This window comes from Myotis yumanensis, unplaced genomic scaffold (assembly GCF_028538775.1).
Source record: "Myotis yumanensis isolate MYYU_CA2020_CCGP unplaced genomic scaffold, mMyoYum1.0.hap1 SCAF_6, whole genome shotgun sequence".
Classification (NCBI taxonomy): Eukaryota; Metazoa; Chordata; class Mammalia; order Chiroptera; family Vespertilionidae; genus Myotis; species Myotis yumanensis.
The window spans coordinates 344,537-357,543 of NW_027223757.1; the positions used below are offsets into that span (position 1 = coordinate 344,537).

General features: G+C 62.0%; 2 protein-coding genes across 2 annotated transcripts in view; one reads left to right on the forward strand and one right to left on the reverse strand.

Moving 5' to 3' along the window:
- Nucleotides 1-109: 109 nt before the first annotated feature.
- On the reverse strand, nt 110-1,675 carry CUNH6orf120 (chromosome unknown C6orf120 homolog). The gene is made up of 2 exons (XM_070417314.1): nt 1,625-1,675; nt 110-1,453 (listed from the first exon to the last, which is right to left on the reverse strand). The coding sequence occupies exon 2, from the start codon at nt 1,418-1,420 to the stop codon at nt 824-826; it is 597 nt and encodes a 198-aa protein (XP_070273415.1). The 5' UTR covers nt 1,421-1,453; nt 1,625-1,675; the 3' UTR covers nt 110-823.
- A 207-nt stretch (nt 1,676-1,882) lies between these two features.
- The window catches only part of WDR27 (WD repeat domain 27), a 43,921-nt gene continuing 32,796 nt past the window's right edge, over nt 1,883-13,007 (forward strand). The window contains exons 1-7 of the mRNA XM_070417316.1: nt 1,883-1,936; nt 2,236-2,437; nt 7,240-7,381; nt 9,390-9,514; nt 10,529-10,642; nt 11,607-11,658; nt 12,785-12,855. Of these exons, the coding sequence (XP_070273417.1) occupies nt 2,243-2,437; nt 7,240-7,381; nt 9,390-9,514; nt 10,529-10,642; nt 11,607-11,658; nt 12,785-12,855 (699 nt within the window). The 5' untranslated portion in view covers nt 1,883-1,936; nt 2,236-2,242. The remainder of the gene's footprint in view (nt 1,937-2,235; nt 2,438-7,239; nt 7,382-9,389; nt 9,515-10,528; nt 10,643-11,606; nt 11,659-12,784; nt 12,856-13,007) is intronic.

Sequence of the window (13,007 nt, forward strand, 5' to 3'; positions counted from 1 at the left end):
GGTCTTCCAAAAGGTGGTTTCTCTCTTAGTGTCATGGCTTCTTTGGAAATTCAGAGGGAAGTATTAGGCAATTTCATTTGAAATAATTATTCCTCCATTGGCCTGGAAGTTGCGATTATTTAGGCAGTTTTCCTAATCTTTATTGTTTCTGTCCTACCATGGGGACCACGACATGGTTTAGTAATGGGAGACTCACAATAGGCAGGCGGGGAGCTGGGCTGGGGAGCAGTGGGTGAGAATGTCATTACCGCCAGGAACACCGGCCCTAGCTGGTGTGGCTCAGTGGATGGGGCGTCGGCCTGCGGACGGAAGGGTCCCAGGTTCGAGACTGGTCAGGGGCACATGCCTGGGTTGCGGGCTCGGTCCAATGTGCCGGAGTCAGCCGATCAATGATTTCCTCTCATCATTGATATTTGTCTCTCCCTCTTCTTTCCTCTCTGAAATCAATAAAAACATTTTTTAAAAAGCCAGGAACACCTCGGGGTGGGCGGGCCTCAGTCCCTCCTGCCGAGGGTGCAGACTGGCTCACACACCGGAACTTCAGACTCACGGTGACCACGCTGTCGCGCGCTTACTCTGCTCCGCGGGGCTGCTGTTGCGATTTCTTCTACAGAAACCTGAGTCCCCGCCGCCTTCCCGCTCCGCCACCTGACGCTGGTGCGGGGGAGGGGGGGCATTCCCTGTGCACGCGGCTCACGGGAATTCTGGGCTTTAGGAGAAAACAAGTACCGAGCTCGCCGCTTCTCCTGCGTGTGGGGTCACTGAGGTAACACGCTGTATGGCTTCATTTCCCGTCCCACCCGGGACGGGGCCCCGCGCCCCATCAGAACAGGATCTCCAGGAGCAGCTTCAGGACGCCCAGGAGGATGGTCCAGAGCAGGGACTCCTCCTCCCGCGACGCGCCCTCCGGCTCGTAGGCGTGCGTGTGCCCCGCCTCCGCGCCGTCCGAGTACGCGGGGTCCCCGAACGGGTGCCGCTGGACCGTGCGGTCGAAATACACCTTCATCTCGAACTCGCTGTCCCGGTGCGACGGGTGCCCGTACACGCCGATGCCCACGGGCCGCTGGAAGTGCGCGGGGACGGCCACCACGTCGCGGCCGCAGGTGACGGCCTGCAGCTCGTAGTCGTCGAAGCTGGGGTGCAGGGTGCGGTCCGACACGTACAGGTCGGCGTCGCCGCGGAGGCTGCGCATGGCCAGCACGATGCGGCCCTCGTGGTTGAGCCGCAAGTAGCTGTAGTTGCCCGCGCCCACCTGGCCCTGCACCACGTGCAGCAGCACCCACTCGGCCGGGACCTCCTCCTCCTCCTCCGAGGCGCCCGCGCGGGACGCCGCCGGCAGCAGCAGCAGCAGCAGCAGCAGCAAGGGCAGCAGCAGGCGCGGCGGCGGGGTCCGCGGGGCGCTCTTCCCGGCAGCGGCCATGCCCGGCGGCGCCCGGCGCGCGACCAGCTCGTCCTGCGGAGACACCACGGGGCCCGCGCTGAGCACGCCCGGGGCGGCGCGGCCACATCGGGGCCCCTCGCGGCCCTGGGAGGCGGGGAGGGCGGGAGGGGCCGGCGGGGGGCCTGCGGGGCGGGCGGGGCGGGCGGGGCGGGCGGGGCGGGCGGGGCGGCCGGAGGGACTCACCTCCGTTCCCCCAGAGGCCGGGCCGGGCGGCGGCGCCGCAGGAGCCGGAAGTCAGGCGGCGCCCGGAAGTGGGGTGAAGGCTGGGGCGGGAGGATGCTCCGGAAGTTGTGGGCTCCGGGCTCTCGCGAGAAAGGGGCGTGGCGCCGAGCAGCGCTGGGGTGGTAACCACGGCGACGGGAGGGGGCGGGGCGCGGCCCGTCGGGTCCCCGGGGAGAGGCGGTGCGCGGGCAGCCGGCGTGGACGGCGGTTACCGTCCTCCCCTGACGGAGCGTCCACGCCACGGCGCCGCGCCGGCGGGCCCGGGAGCGGCAGGTGCGACCGCGGGTGCGGGGAGGGTCGCGGCGGGGGGAGCGCAGCCGGTGCCGCCCCGGTCGCCGCCCCATCTCCAGGGCGCCCTGGCGGGTGGTCACCTCCCGGGCTGGGCGCGGCCTCGCGAGCCGGTGCGGGGGGCTCGGTCCGCCGGGGCCGGCGGCTGAGGGGGCGGTCAGGCCTGAGCTTCGAGCCGGCGGCCGAGGGGGCGGTCAGGCGCGAGGCCCCGGGCTGCCCAGGACTTTCCCTTCCCCGGGAGCCGGGCGGGCGGAGGCGGAGGCGGGAGCTGCCTGTGTTTCCAGAGGGAAGATGGAGCAGCCCCAGACGTTCCCCACGAAGGATGGGGAGGATGGCCATGGGGGCGACATCGTCACAGAAAAGTTCCGGGTCCGGTCCACGCGGTCCGCCTCGCACGTGCAGCTGGCGTGTCGCGGGTCGCACTGCGCGTTCCCCGTGGACGGGACTGCGCTCTGCGTGCGGAGCACCGCGGACCCCCCCCAGCAGGTGCGGCCCCCCCCAGCAGGTGCACGCCCCCCTCAGCAGGTGCACGCCCCCCCCAGCAGGTGCGGCCCCCCTCAGCAGGTGGGGACCCCTCAGCAGGTGCGCGCCCCCCCCTCAGCAGGTGCACGTCCCCCCCCAGTAGATGCGGCCCCCCCCCAGCAGGTGCACGCCCCCCCAGCAGGTGCGCGCCCCCCCCAGCAGGTGCGGCCCCCCTCAGCAGGTGCGCGCCCCCCCCAGCAGGTGCGCGCCCCCCTCAGCAGGTGCGGCCCCCCTCAGCAGGTGCGGCCCCCCCCAGCAGGTGCACATCCCCCCCAGCAGGTGCGGCCCCCCCCCAGCAGGTGCATGCCCCCCTCAGCAGGTGCGGCCCCCCTCAGCAGGTGCGGCCCCCCCCAGCAGGTGCACATCCCCCCCAGCAGGTGCACGCCTTCCTCAGCAGGTGCGGACCCCCCAGCAGGTGCACACCCCCCCCCAGCAGGTGCGGCCCCCCCAGCAGGTGCGGCCCCCCCCAGCAGTGCACATCCCCCTCAGCAGGTGCACGCCCCCCCCCCAGCAGGTGCGGACCCCCCAGCAGGTGCGGCCCCCCCCTGCAGTGCACATCCCCCCCAGCAGGTGCACGCCTCCCTCAGCAGGTGCGGCCCCCCTCAGCAGGTGCGCGCCCCCCCCAGCAGGTGCACATCCCCCCCAGCAGGTGCACGCCCCCCTCAGCAGGTGCGGCCCCCCCAGCAGGTGCACATCCCCCCCAGCAGGTGCACGCCCCCCCCAGCAGGTGCACGCCCCCCTCAGCAGGTGCGTGCCCCCCCCAGCAGGTGCACATCCCCCCCAGCAGGTGCACGCCCCCCTCAGCAGGTGCGGCCCCCCCAGCAGGTGCGGGCCCCCTTCAGCAGGTGCACGTCCCCCCCCAGCAGGTGCACACCCCCCTCAGCAGGTGCACACCCCCCTCAGCAGGTGCACACCCCCCCTCAGCAGGTGCGGACCCCCCTCAGCAGGTGTGGACCCCCCTCAGCAGGTGCACACCCCCCTCAGCAGGTGCACACCCCCCTCAGCAGGTGCGGACCCCCCTCAGCAGGTGCACACCCCCCTCAGCAGGTGCGGATCCCCCTCAGCAGGTGCACACCCCCCTCAGCAGGTGCACGCCCCCCTTAGCAGTTGCGGACCCCCCTCAGCAGGTGCACGTCCCCCCCAGCAGGTGCGGACCCCCCCCCCAGCAGGTGCGGACCCCCCTCAGCAGGTACACGTCCCCCCCAGCAGGTGCACACCCCCCTCAGCAGGTGCGGACCCCCCTCAGCAGGTGCATGTCCCCCTCAGCAGGTGCGGGCCCCCCTCAGCAGGTGCACACCCCCCTCAGCAGGTGCGGGCCCCCCTCAGCAGGTGCACGTCCCCCCCAGCAGGTGCGGACCCCCCCCAGCAGGTGCGGACCCCCCCCAGCAGGTGCGGACCCCCCTCAGCAGGTGCATGTCCCCCTCAGCAGGTGCGGGCCCCCCTCAGCAGGTGCACACCCCCCTCAGCAGGTGCATGTCCCCCTCAGCAGGTGCGGGCCCCCCTCAGCAGGTGCACACCCCCCTCAGCAGGTGCGGGCCCCCCTCAGCAGGTGCACGTCCCCCCCAGCAGGTGGGGAACCCCCTCAGCAGGTGCACACCCCCCTCAGCAGGTGCGGACCCCCCTCAGCAGGTGCACGTCCCCCCCAGCAGGTGCGGACCCCCCCCCAGCAGGTGCGGACCCCCCTCAGCAGGTACACGTCCCCCCCAGCAGGTGCACACCCCCCTCAGCAGGTGCGGACCCCCCTCAGCAGGTGCATGTCCCCCTCAGCAGGTGCGGGCCCCCCTCAGCAGGTGCACACCCCCCTCAGCAGGTGCGGGCCCCCCTCAGCAGGTGCACGTCCCCCCCAGCAGGTGGGGAACCCCCTCAGCAGGTGCACGCCCCCCTCAGCAGGTGCGGACCCCCCCTCAGCAGGTGCACGTCCCCCCAGCAGGTGGGGAACCCCCTCAGCAGGTGAGGACCCCCCTCAGCAGGTGCACACCCCCCTCAGCAGGTGGGGAACCCCCTCAGCAGGTGCACGCCCCCCCTCAGCAGGTGGGGAACCCCCTCAGCAGGTGCACGCCCCCCCCAGCAGGTGCGGCCCCCCTCAGCAGGTGAGGACCCCCCTCAGCAGGTGCACACCCCCCTCAGCAGTTGGGGAACCCCCTCAGCAGGTGCACGTCCCCCCCAGCAGGTGCGGCCCCCCTCAGCAGGTGAGGACCCCCCTCAGCAGGTGCACACCCCCCTCAGCAGTTGGGGAACCCCCTCAGCAGGTGCACGCCCCCCTCAGCAGGTGCGGACCCCCCCTCAGCAAGTGCACGTCCCCCCCAGCAGGTGCACGTCCCCCCCCAGCAGGTGCGGGCCCCCCGTGGCTTCTCCTTGTCCCTGGACACACAGCCGTGGTCACCTCCGCCTCTGGTGCCCTGTGGACCCAGCTGACAGCCCCGGGGACAAGGCGAACCCAACAAAGGCATTGCATTAGCTTTGATTTTTATAAAACGGTCAGGAATCGCTGTATTAAAACTTCAGGAAGAACATGAGCAAGAACAGGTTCATCTTAACGCAGTCGAGAGGAGTTGAAATTGTATAGGTTTCTAACGTTAACACATTTAAGGACGGTTGTTACGTTTCTTGCAGGATCTTCTGCATTAAGCTGGTGGAGTTAGAGAGACATCGAGTTTCATTCTAAAGCCCATTTCTTGGCGGCGGCGTTCCGTGACTGCTCCTCATAAAACCAGGTGTCACAGCGCAGTGACAGCGTAGCGCTGTCAGCACGGCGTGGCACTGTTCTCAGCTTCGTGCCGAGAACAGGGAGTGCTGCTCCCGGGCGCCGGGTGGTATTTTCTTGGACGTTTCCTGTAGCTTCCAGTCCTGCTGGCAGTCACTGTGCTGGTCGTGAGTGAAGGGAGCCTGCACTAGTGTTTTGATTTTTCCCCCTGAGTTAGATCTGCATTCAGATCCCCAGCTTCCTCTCTTCCTTGGGCCGGGGACTGTAAAATACCGGGAGAGCCTGTCCCAGAGATCACGTGCACACTGTGGTGGGCGTAACAAAGTGGTCAGGGGGACCCCGCCTGCCAATCAGTGCGCCCTTCGCCCCCTGAAGGGCACACTGTCTTCACTCTTGCACCAGAGGTCAGTGTGGCTGACCTTTGAACTTCGGGCACAAGGGACATGCGTATGCAGTCTGTCCCTCGTTCACCATCATGTTTAGGAGGTTCATCCACATTGCTCATGTTCATTGCTGCATAGTATTCCACTGCAGGCAGAGACCACACCTTCCCCCTTCTGGTGGTGGACATTGGTTTTGACCCCACAATCTGACCATTAGAAATGTGCTCTGATATGTCATGTGTGTGCTCCCCTGCTGAGTCACAGGGAATTTGTGTCTTTAGTTTAGTAGGTAATGTTAGGGAGACTTCCGAAGTGGGGTGCCAAGCTGTACTCCAAATGGTGTGTGAGAATTCTGCCTCCTTCCCTACGCTTTGTCCTTTTAGTCTTAGCCCTTCTGGTGGGCTTAGTGCTGCTGAATTGTAATTCACAACTGTCCGAGGAGTGGCGTTCAGCGCCTTGTTGTACATTTATTGGCCATTTGGCCATTTTCTCTTTTTAATCTTTGTGAAGGTTGAAGGCTGTGTGTGTTCAGTCTCTTGCCATTTTTCTACTGGCTTTTTTTGTTTGAAGGAGTTTTTAATCTATTCTAAATATAAGCTTTTAGGTTAGGTAGCATTTTCTAGTTTTATGTAAATGGAATCAGTATTTACTTTTTTTGTCTGGCTTCTTTGATTCTGAGTAATTATTTTGAGACTTATCCATATTGTTGCATGTATCAGTAGTTCATTGTTCTTACCACTGAGGAATATTCCATTGTACGAATGGAATATTTGTTTAATTTTCTGTTGGAGGACAGGGGAATTCACTAATAAGTGGTGAGCAAAGGGCCTAGCCTTCTGGTCACCATGCTGCTGTCTACGTGGATTCAAAGACCTTAACCAACTGGTGACCACGCTGGTCAGGCTCATTCTAACCTGAGCATCTGGTGACCACGCTGGTTAAAGAAAAACAAAATGAAAACGTGTTGAATGTGTTAAAGCTTGTTCTTCCCCAGTTCACAAACCTAGTCACACCGCTGTCCCCTCCCTGGTCACACCACTGTCCCCTCCCTGGTCACACCACTGTCACCTCCCTGGTCACACAGCTGTCCCCTCCCTGGTCACACCGCTGTCCCCTCCCTGGTCACACCACTGTCCCGTCCCTGGTCACACTGCTGTCCCCTCCCTGGTCACACCGCTGTCCCCTCCCTGGTCACACAGCTGTCACCTGGGTCACAGCTGTCCCCTCCCCTGGTCACACAGCTGTCACCTGGGTCACAGCTGTCCCCTCCCTGGTCACACCGCTGTCCCCTCCCTGGTCACACAGCTGTCACCTGGGTCACAGCTGTCCCCTCCCCTGGTCACACAGCTGTCACCTGGGTCACAGCTGTCCCCTCCCTGGTCACACCGCTGTCCCCTCTCTGGCATGCGGTGGGTGCAGCATGCACTGTTCAGTCACACGCAGTGGGTACGTGGGGGTGAGGGCGCTGCCCTTTCCTGCTGCCTGTTGTTTGTGATACTGAGCTACAGTGCCGTGCTGAGTTCGAGAGATTCGTTTAGCAGTACATAGGGTTTTAATAAATGAATACGCAAAGTCAATATATTTGAAAAATTTAATCCATTTTTTTTAGGTTTGAGGTTACATTGGTATGTTATTTTGTTTGTTACCTCTAATCAGTGATGTTTTTGTGAATTTTTAAGCTTCTGATCTTAAGAGGACACCATCAGCCAATTACTGCTGTGGCGTTTGGCAACGCGGAGCACCTGCTTGTGGTCTGCTCTGCCTCACAAGACCACGTGCTCATGTGGAGGCTGGACGAGTGCAGAGAGAAGGCGCTTCACGGTAGGTGCAGCCCTAAAGCCACTTAACACTGTCCCAGAGCAGCTTCCCCTTCAATAGCCCGGTGCGTACGGGGCTGGTCCTGTGTGGCCCTGGGACCTGGAAGGCAGGGGCGGAGCTGGGGGAACACGGCCGGAGAGAAGCCGCTTCCCACTCAGTGCGTTTAACCTTCACATTTTCTTGCGTTGGAATCTGTGACTTCAGTGGCACTCTGAAACGTGGAGGGAGTTGAAATATTCTTTCCCTATGGAGCTGGGGCAAGTTCACAGCTTAGAGTGGGAAACTCACAGGCCCGTAGCGCTCACCAGCATGCGGGGCAGTGGAGAGCGAGGCGTAGACAGATCGTGGCGACATGCTCACGGGAGCCGTCCCAGCGGTGGCAGATGGGAGGGTGGGCAGTGCTGAGAGCGCCTGTGAGGCAGAGGGGTCTGGGGGCCTGGCCTGGCCTGGGCGTACGAGCTTGGCCTGTCCGAGGAGCCGAGACCGAGCCTGTGTGCTGAGGGCGGTGTGTCCGAGTTGTATCAGATGCGGATGAAACGTTGGTGAGGACCACAGTATGGAGCTACACTCAGAAGTTACAGAATTGCTCCTAAAATCAACTGATTTTAGGCAGCAGCCTCTATAATAGTTTATACTCCACCTTCTTTATAGTATGGTCACTGCAATATCAGTGTGCCACCACTGACATCTACACACGTGCATGTGCATGGCAGCACACACATACTCATGTAAACACACACATGCGTGCAAAACAAACACACATGCACCCAACAGTACACAAACATACATGTACACATTACACAATATAACACATACTCACACATGTAAACACACACAAAAACACACATGCACATAATACAGTACACACACTACACGATATAGTACACACTCACATGTAACTACACAAACATGCATGCAAACACAAACACGCATGCACACACACATAGCACCCACCCGCAGTACATGCACACATGTATACATTATGTACACACGTGCACACCACACACACGCACTCACACATGTAATTATGTGTGCACATACATACAAATCCAAACACACATGCACGCACATAGCACCAATACACACACCACGTGCATGCCTACATACAATGTACATACATGCACACATTCATTAAGTACACACATTATACAGTACCGATATTCACTATGTACACACAGTACATGGCTAATATATACTACATAAGCATGTACATATGTACACTGCAATACACACATGCATAATACATTCATACACATTCACATGCATACACATATGGTATATGTGTGCATGCATTTATAGCACACAGATACACAAACACATCTAGTACGCACATGCACAGCATACATGCACACAGGGACATGCGTGCACAGTACATGTGTTTAGTAGATTCATACACATACATATGGTATGTGCATGCATGTGGTTATAGCACACACATATACAAGCACATCTTATACACACGCACAGTATATATGTACACACAGGCACACACACACACTACACACGGGGTACACATGCATGTAGTGCACACCTACAGGCACATGTGTGTATGGTATGTACATGTGCTGCGTATAGTGAGCCACCTGTTAGGAATCTGCTCCCTCCTGTGGTCTTGGTAAACAGGCAGTCTCATTGTTGGAGGGGCCGGACTCCCCAAGTCTGTCTGTAAGCTGAGCCCCACGTGGATCTGGGATGTGGAGATCTGCTCCCAGGACGCAGGCACCGGGCTCAGGGTGTCCCGTGTCCCACCCCGCAGGGGTCAGAGCAAGCTCATTCTCCCCTTCACGGGGCTGCACGGGCGGGTTCCCACACGCTATTGGCAGTCCTGGGCAATTCCACGTATTTCCAGAGGAATTTTTATACTCAGCGTGTCTAATTCTCTCAGAGAGCCAGTTGTCTGACAGCTCAGTCACCCCGCGAGCGTGTCCCTGCCCGGGAGCCGACTCCCGGGGACACGCAGTCCTGCCTCTGATGACCAACTAGCAGCTGCATCCCCCCCGCCCCCCTCTAGGGACGGACCGGCGTGGGCTCGTCCTGGGCACCCGCCCGGGAGAGGTGCGGTGCGTGAAGTTCAGCCCGGACGACCAGATGGCTGCGGTGTGCGCTGGCAACAGGGTCCTGGTGCTGGACGTGCAGGTGAGAGGCGGCTGTGGGCGGCTGTGGGCGGCGGGGCCTCGCGGGGCCTCGCGGGGCCTCGCGGGCAAGGTCCACCTGCTCTTGTCGGCGGCCCTAATTGGGCGAGTTTCTGTACACACGTGAGGGGAGTAAGTGAGCACGCATCTGTGTCTTGCAATGGAGGCCCCTGGAGCCAGATGCTGCTGTCTCATGTGGATGGAGGCCTCGCCGTGACGCCCGGGGACCAGGGCACAGACATGCTCCGGAACACGGAACGCGGAACGCGTGCACTTCCCGGCCTTCTCTGTCAGAGAGCCTCACGGTGTGGGCCCTTCCCGCCTCTCTTACCAACACTTGCTTCCCCTTGAGAAGTGGACTTGCTCATTGATTCTTCATCGGGATTGGCTGACGTGGATGTGCTGCCACCCGCAGGTTCTGTGACCATTGAGTCTCGTGTTGGACCAGGAACGGCTTTTGGGCCCTGTTCCCTCGGACCCGTGGTCGCATGGGATGTGCTGTGGGGGCGCACTGTGGTGTCACGGGCGCAGTGACTGAGCACGCTGTTGGCCCCCCGAGAGCCCCTTCCGTGTCCACGTTAAAATCGTGGGGCAGGCAGGACAGAGGCGGGACGTTGTGTTGGTGGTTGTGGCGGGACCTGCTGTGTGCGGGCGGTGGGGGCACACCTGCCTTTGGACACGTCTCGGCTCTCGGGTTCTACGCTGGCGGCTCACCCTGGGGAAGGGCAGTGTCGGCGGTGACCTCACAGACGGAGGCGGGAAGTGTCCTGGGACGGGGCTGGGGCTGTGGACACATCCTTGTGGGAAGGGCCTGCTGTGGGTCGGCCTCGCTGTTGGTGGCCACCGGCTCCTGCGGCCCCAGACGCTGTGCTCAGCTGTCCGGGTGTCAGCTCCGTGCACGGAAGAGGGAGTTCTGAAGGGTCTATTTTAACGGAAACTTTTTTCTGCGAGACACAGGCGCCTTCTTAGCTGTCATTGCTGGGACATCCAGTGACTGGTCTCACTGTGCAACCCGCAGAGCTGGACCGTGCGCGCCGAGCTGGAGGGGCACCAGGGCCCCGTGACCGCAGCTGAGTTCTGTGCATGGCAAGTGCATGTGGTCGTCTCGGGGTCTGAGGACAGAAGCTTCAAGGTAGGGATGGCCCCGCCCGCAGACAGATGGAGCAGCGGCAGGGCTGCGATGTCTGCGCGATAGTTGCCCTCCTGACCTTCCGCCACTGTTTCAGCCAGGCCACGGCCGGTGTGGGAGCCGATGGCGCTCACAGTGCCCCTTCTGTCCCGAATTCCCACGTGGGCTCGAGGCATCGAGTCAGCTGGGTGCCTCCTCGGATCCAGGCCTCGGGGAGAAAACCGATTTCTCTCTGCGGCGTCAACGATGGCCCTGGAGCAGCAGAACCGTCGTCCAGTGTCAGGACTCAATCAGAACAAAACTGGCTCAAGAAGAAAATAAATTAAAATGCAAGCTCAGTCCCCATCGCAGTCCATGTCAGCCCGTGTCATGATGGCTGGTGACCAAGTGAGGACAGTCCCCGTGAGGGAGAGAGAGGAGGGCACTGACCCCACCTTCACGGAGGGACAGAGGGACGGCCTCACCTCCCGGTCCCCGGGGACGGTGCCAGGTGCAGCCGGGAGGGTGTCCCCCCAGCTCCCGGCGCCCTCTGCTGCCCACAGCGGTGCCCGCCGTGCTGTGCCCCCGCTCCTCTCTGGAATAATGGAGACTGGGCCTGCGGTGCCATAGCCGCACGGCCCTCGTGGAATTAAAGGAGCTGGGTGTTGGTGAGCACACGCCGCTCTCCCCGTGAGCGTGCAGAGCAGGTGGACACCCACTCACGTATGGCCCATAAGGCCCGCGTGAGGGTGCCCCTAGCCCCGCGGCTGGGCTGGTGCTGGGTGTCCGCCTCGCGCCTGGGCCGGTCTGGAAACGCGGTTTCCTAGGAGTCCACGTCTCACTGTGCGCAGTTCCCTTGTTTATCCTCCTGTCGCTGTCTGCTCTCAGGAAAGCACTTGCAGGGTAGCTTGTAGCTGCCTAGAGTGTTAGCTGAAGGGCCAGCAGCAGCGGCAGAGCCGCCCTCCTGACGCGCTGTGTCTGCCCTCAGGTGTGGGACTGTCGCACGGGGGCCTTGATGCACAGCTCCGCGGTGCTGACAGGTAACTGGCCCTTCTGTTTGTTCGTTCTGCCCGTGGCCACGCGTCTGCGCTCTCCTAGGGCAGGTGTGGTCGGCCAGTATCACCCCTCTAGCTGCCTCACTCCCACCGACTGTCTTCATTTTAGCTTTAAAGTCTGAGCGTGGCTGGGAGGTGTGGGGAGGCGTGGCCACGGCGCTGTCCCACAGAGCAGGGCACGGAGCTGCGTGTTCTCGGGACGCGTGCCCGGTGGGCCCAGGCATGCGGCCGGGTCGCCACACTCTCTCCTCAGTCCGTCCCCTTGGTCATGGCTGACACCGTCCACGGTCGCACGTGGCACCGGCGGTGGGGCAGGGTGCCGGCGTGGGTCTCCGTGGGGCCTGTGAGATGCGGGGCCGGGCGACCTCCATGCAGGGCCCCCGCGCCTCCTGGGAGTGGTTTCCTGGTCCCGCTAGGCCCAGCGCTTCTCTCCTGGGAAGGGAGCAGGGAAGCAGGTGTGGCCCTGACTCGGTGTCCCCCGAGGGCCACGGTCTGCTGGACGCGCTGCTGTCACACTCGGCGGCAACACAAGCAGGGCCAGAGTCCGGGCCTGGGGATCGCGCTGGAATGACTTTCCTGAAATTATGTGAAGTACCAGACTGTCCAGAAAACAATTACAAGCCTGGTTTTGGCATCATTTATAGTTTTTAGGCCATGGGGTGTTTTTTAATACCCATTTATCTTAACTCTCCTTCCAAATTCTTGGCAGTTTAGATGCACAATATGTCTTAAGTGAAATGACATCCTAGGCGGCAATTTAAAAAGATGCCATTTAATTGCTGTTTATCACGAATCCTTAGCTTCTCGGAGCCTGGCCACCCGGGGCCCGTCCGGGGGCGTCTGTGCTCCGCGCACTCGCTGTGCGGTCCCCTCGCGCCCCCCCCCACCCCCCGCCAGCGACTCAGCGGGGGCTTGAGTGACGTGGCAGAGGCACAGTCACCTGCCGGCCGGCGCTCAGGAGAGTTCACAGCTGTACTTGCTGTTTCTACTTTCTGTGCAGAAGTTATTTCAGAGCAGTTGGAACTGACTGAAGAAATAAGTGAAGCTGAGGGTTTTCTTCAAACTGTACCAGTGCCTTTGAGGGTAACGGTTCGTCTCTTCCTCTCACCAGCCTCCCCCCTCCTGAGCCTCTTCATCGATGGGGAGAGCCAGCAGCTGGTGGCCGGGGGCGCCGAGGGCCAGGTGAGGGCAGGGGTCGGGGCCTCCTGGAGCTGCACACCTGGCTCACCTGAGTGACCGCTGTCACCCTGCATGTCCCCGGGCTGCCCCGGGCCCTGGTGGTGTGCGCCTGGGGAGCCCGCCGGGGTCTGCAGAGGCCTGTGTGGTGCCCGCAC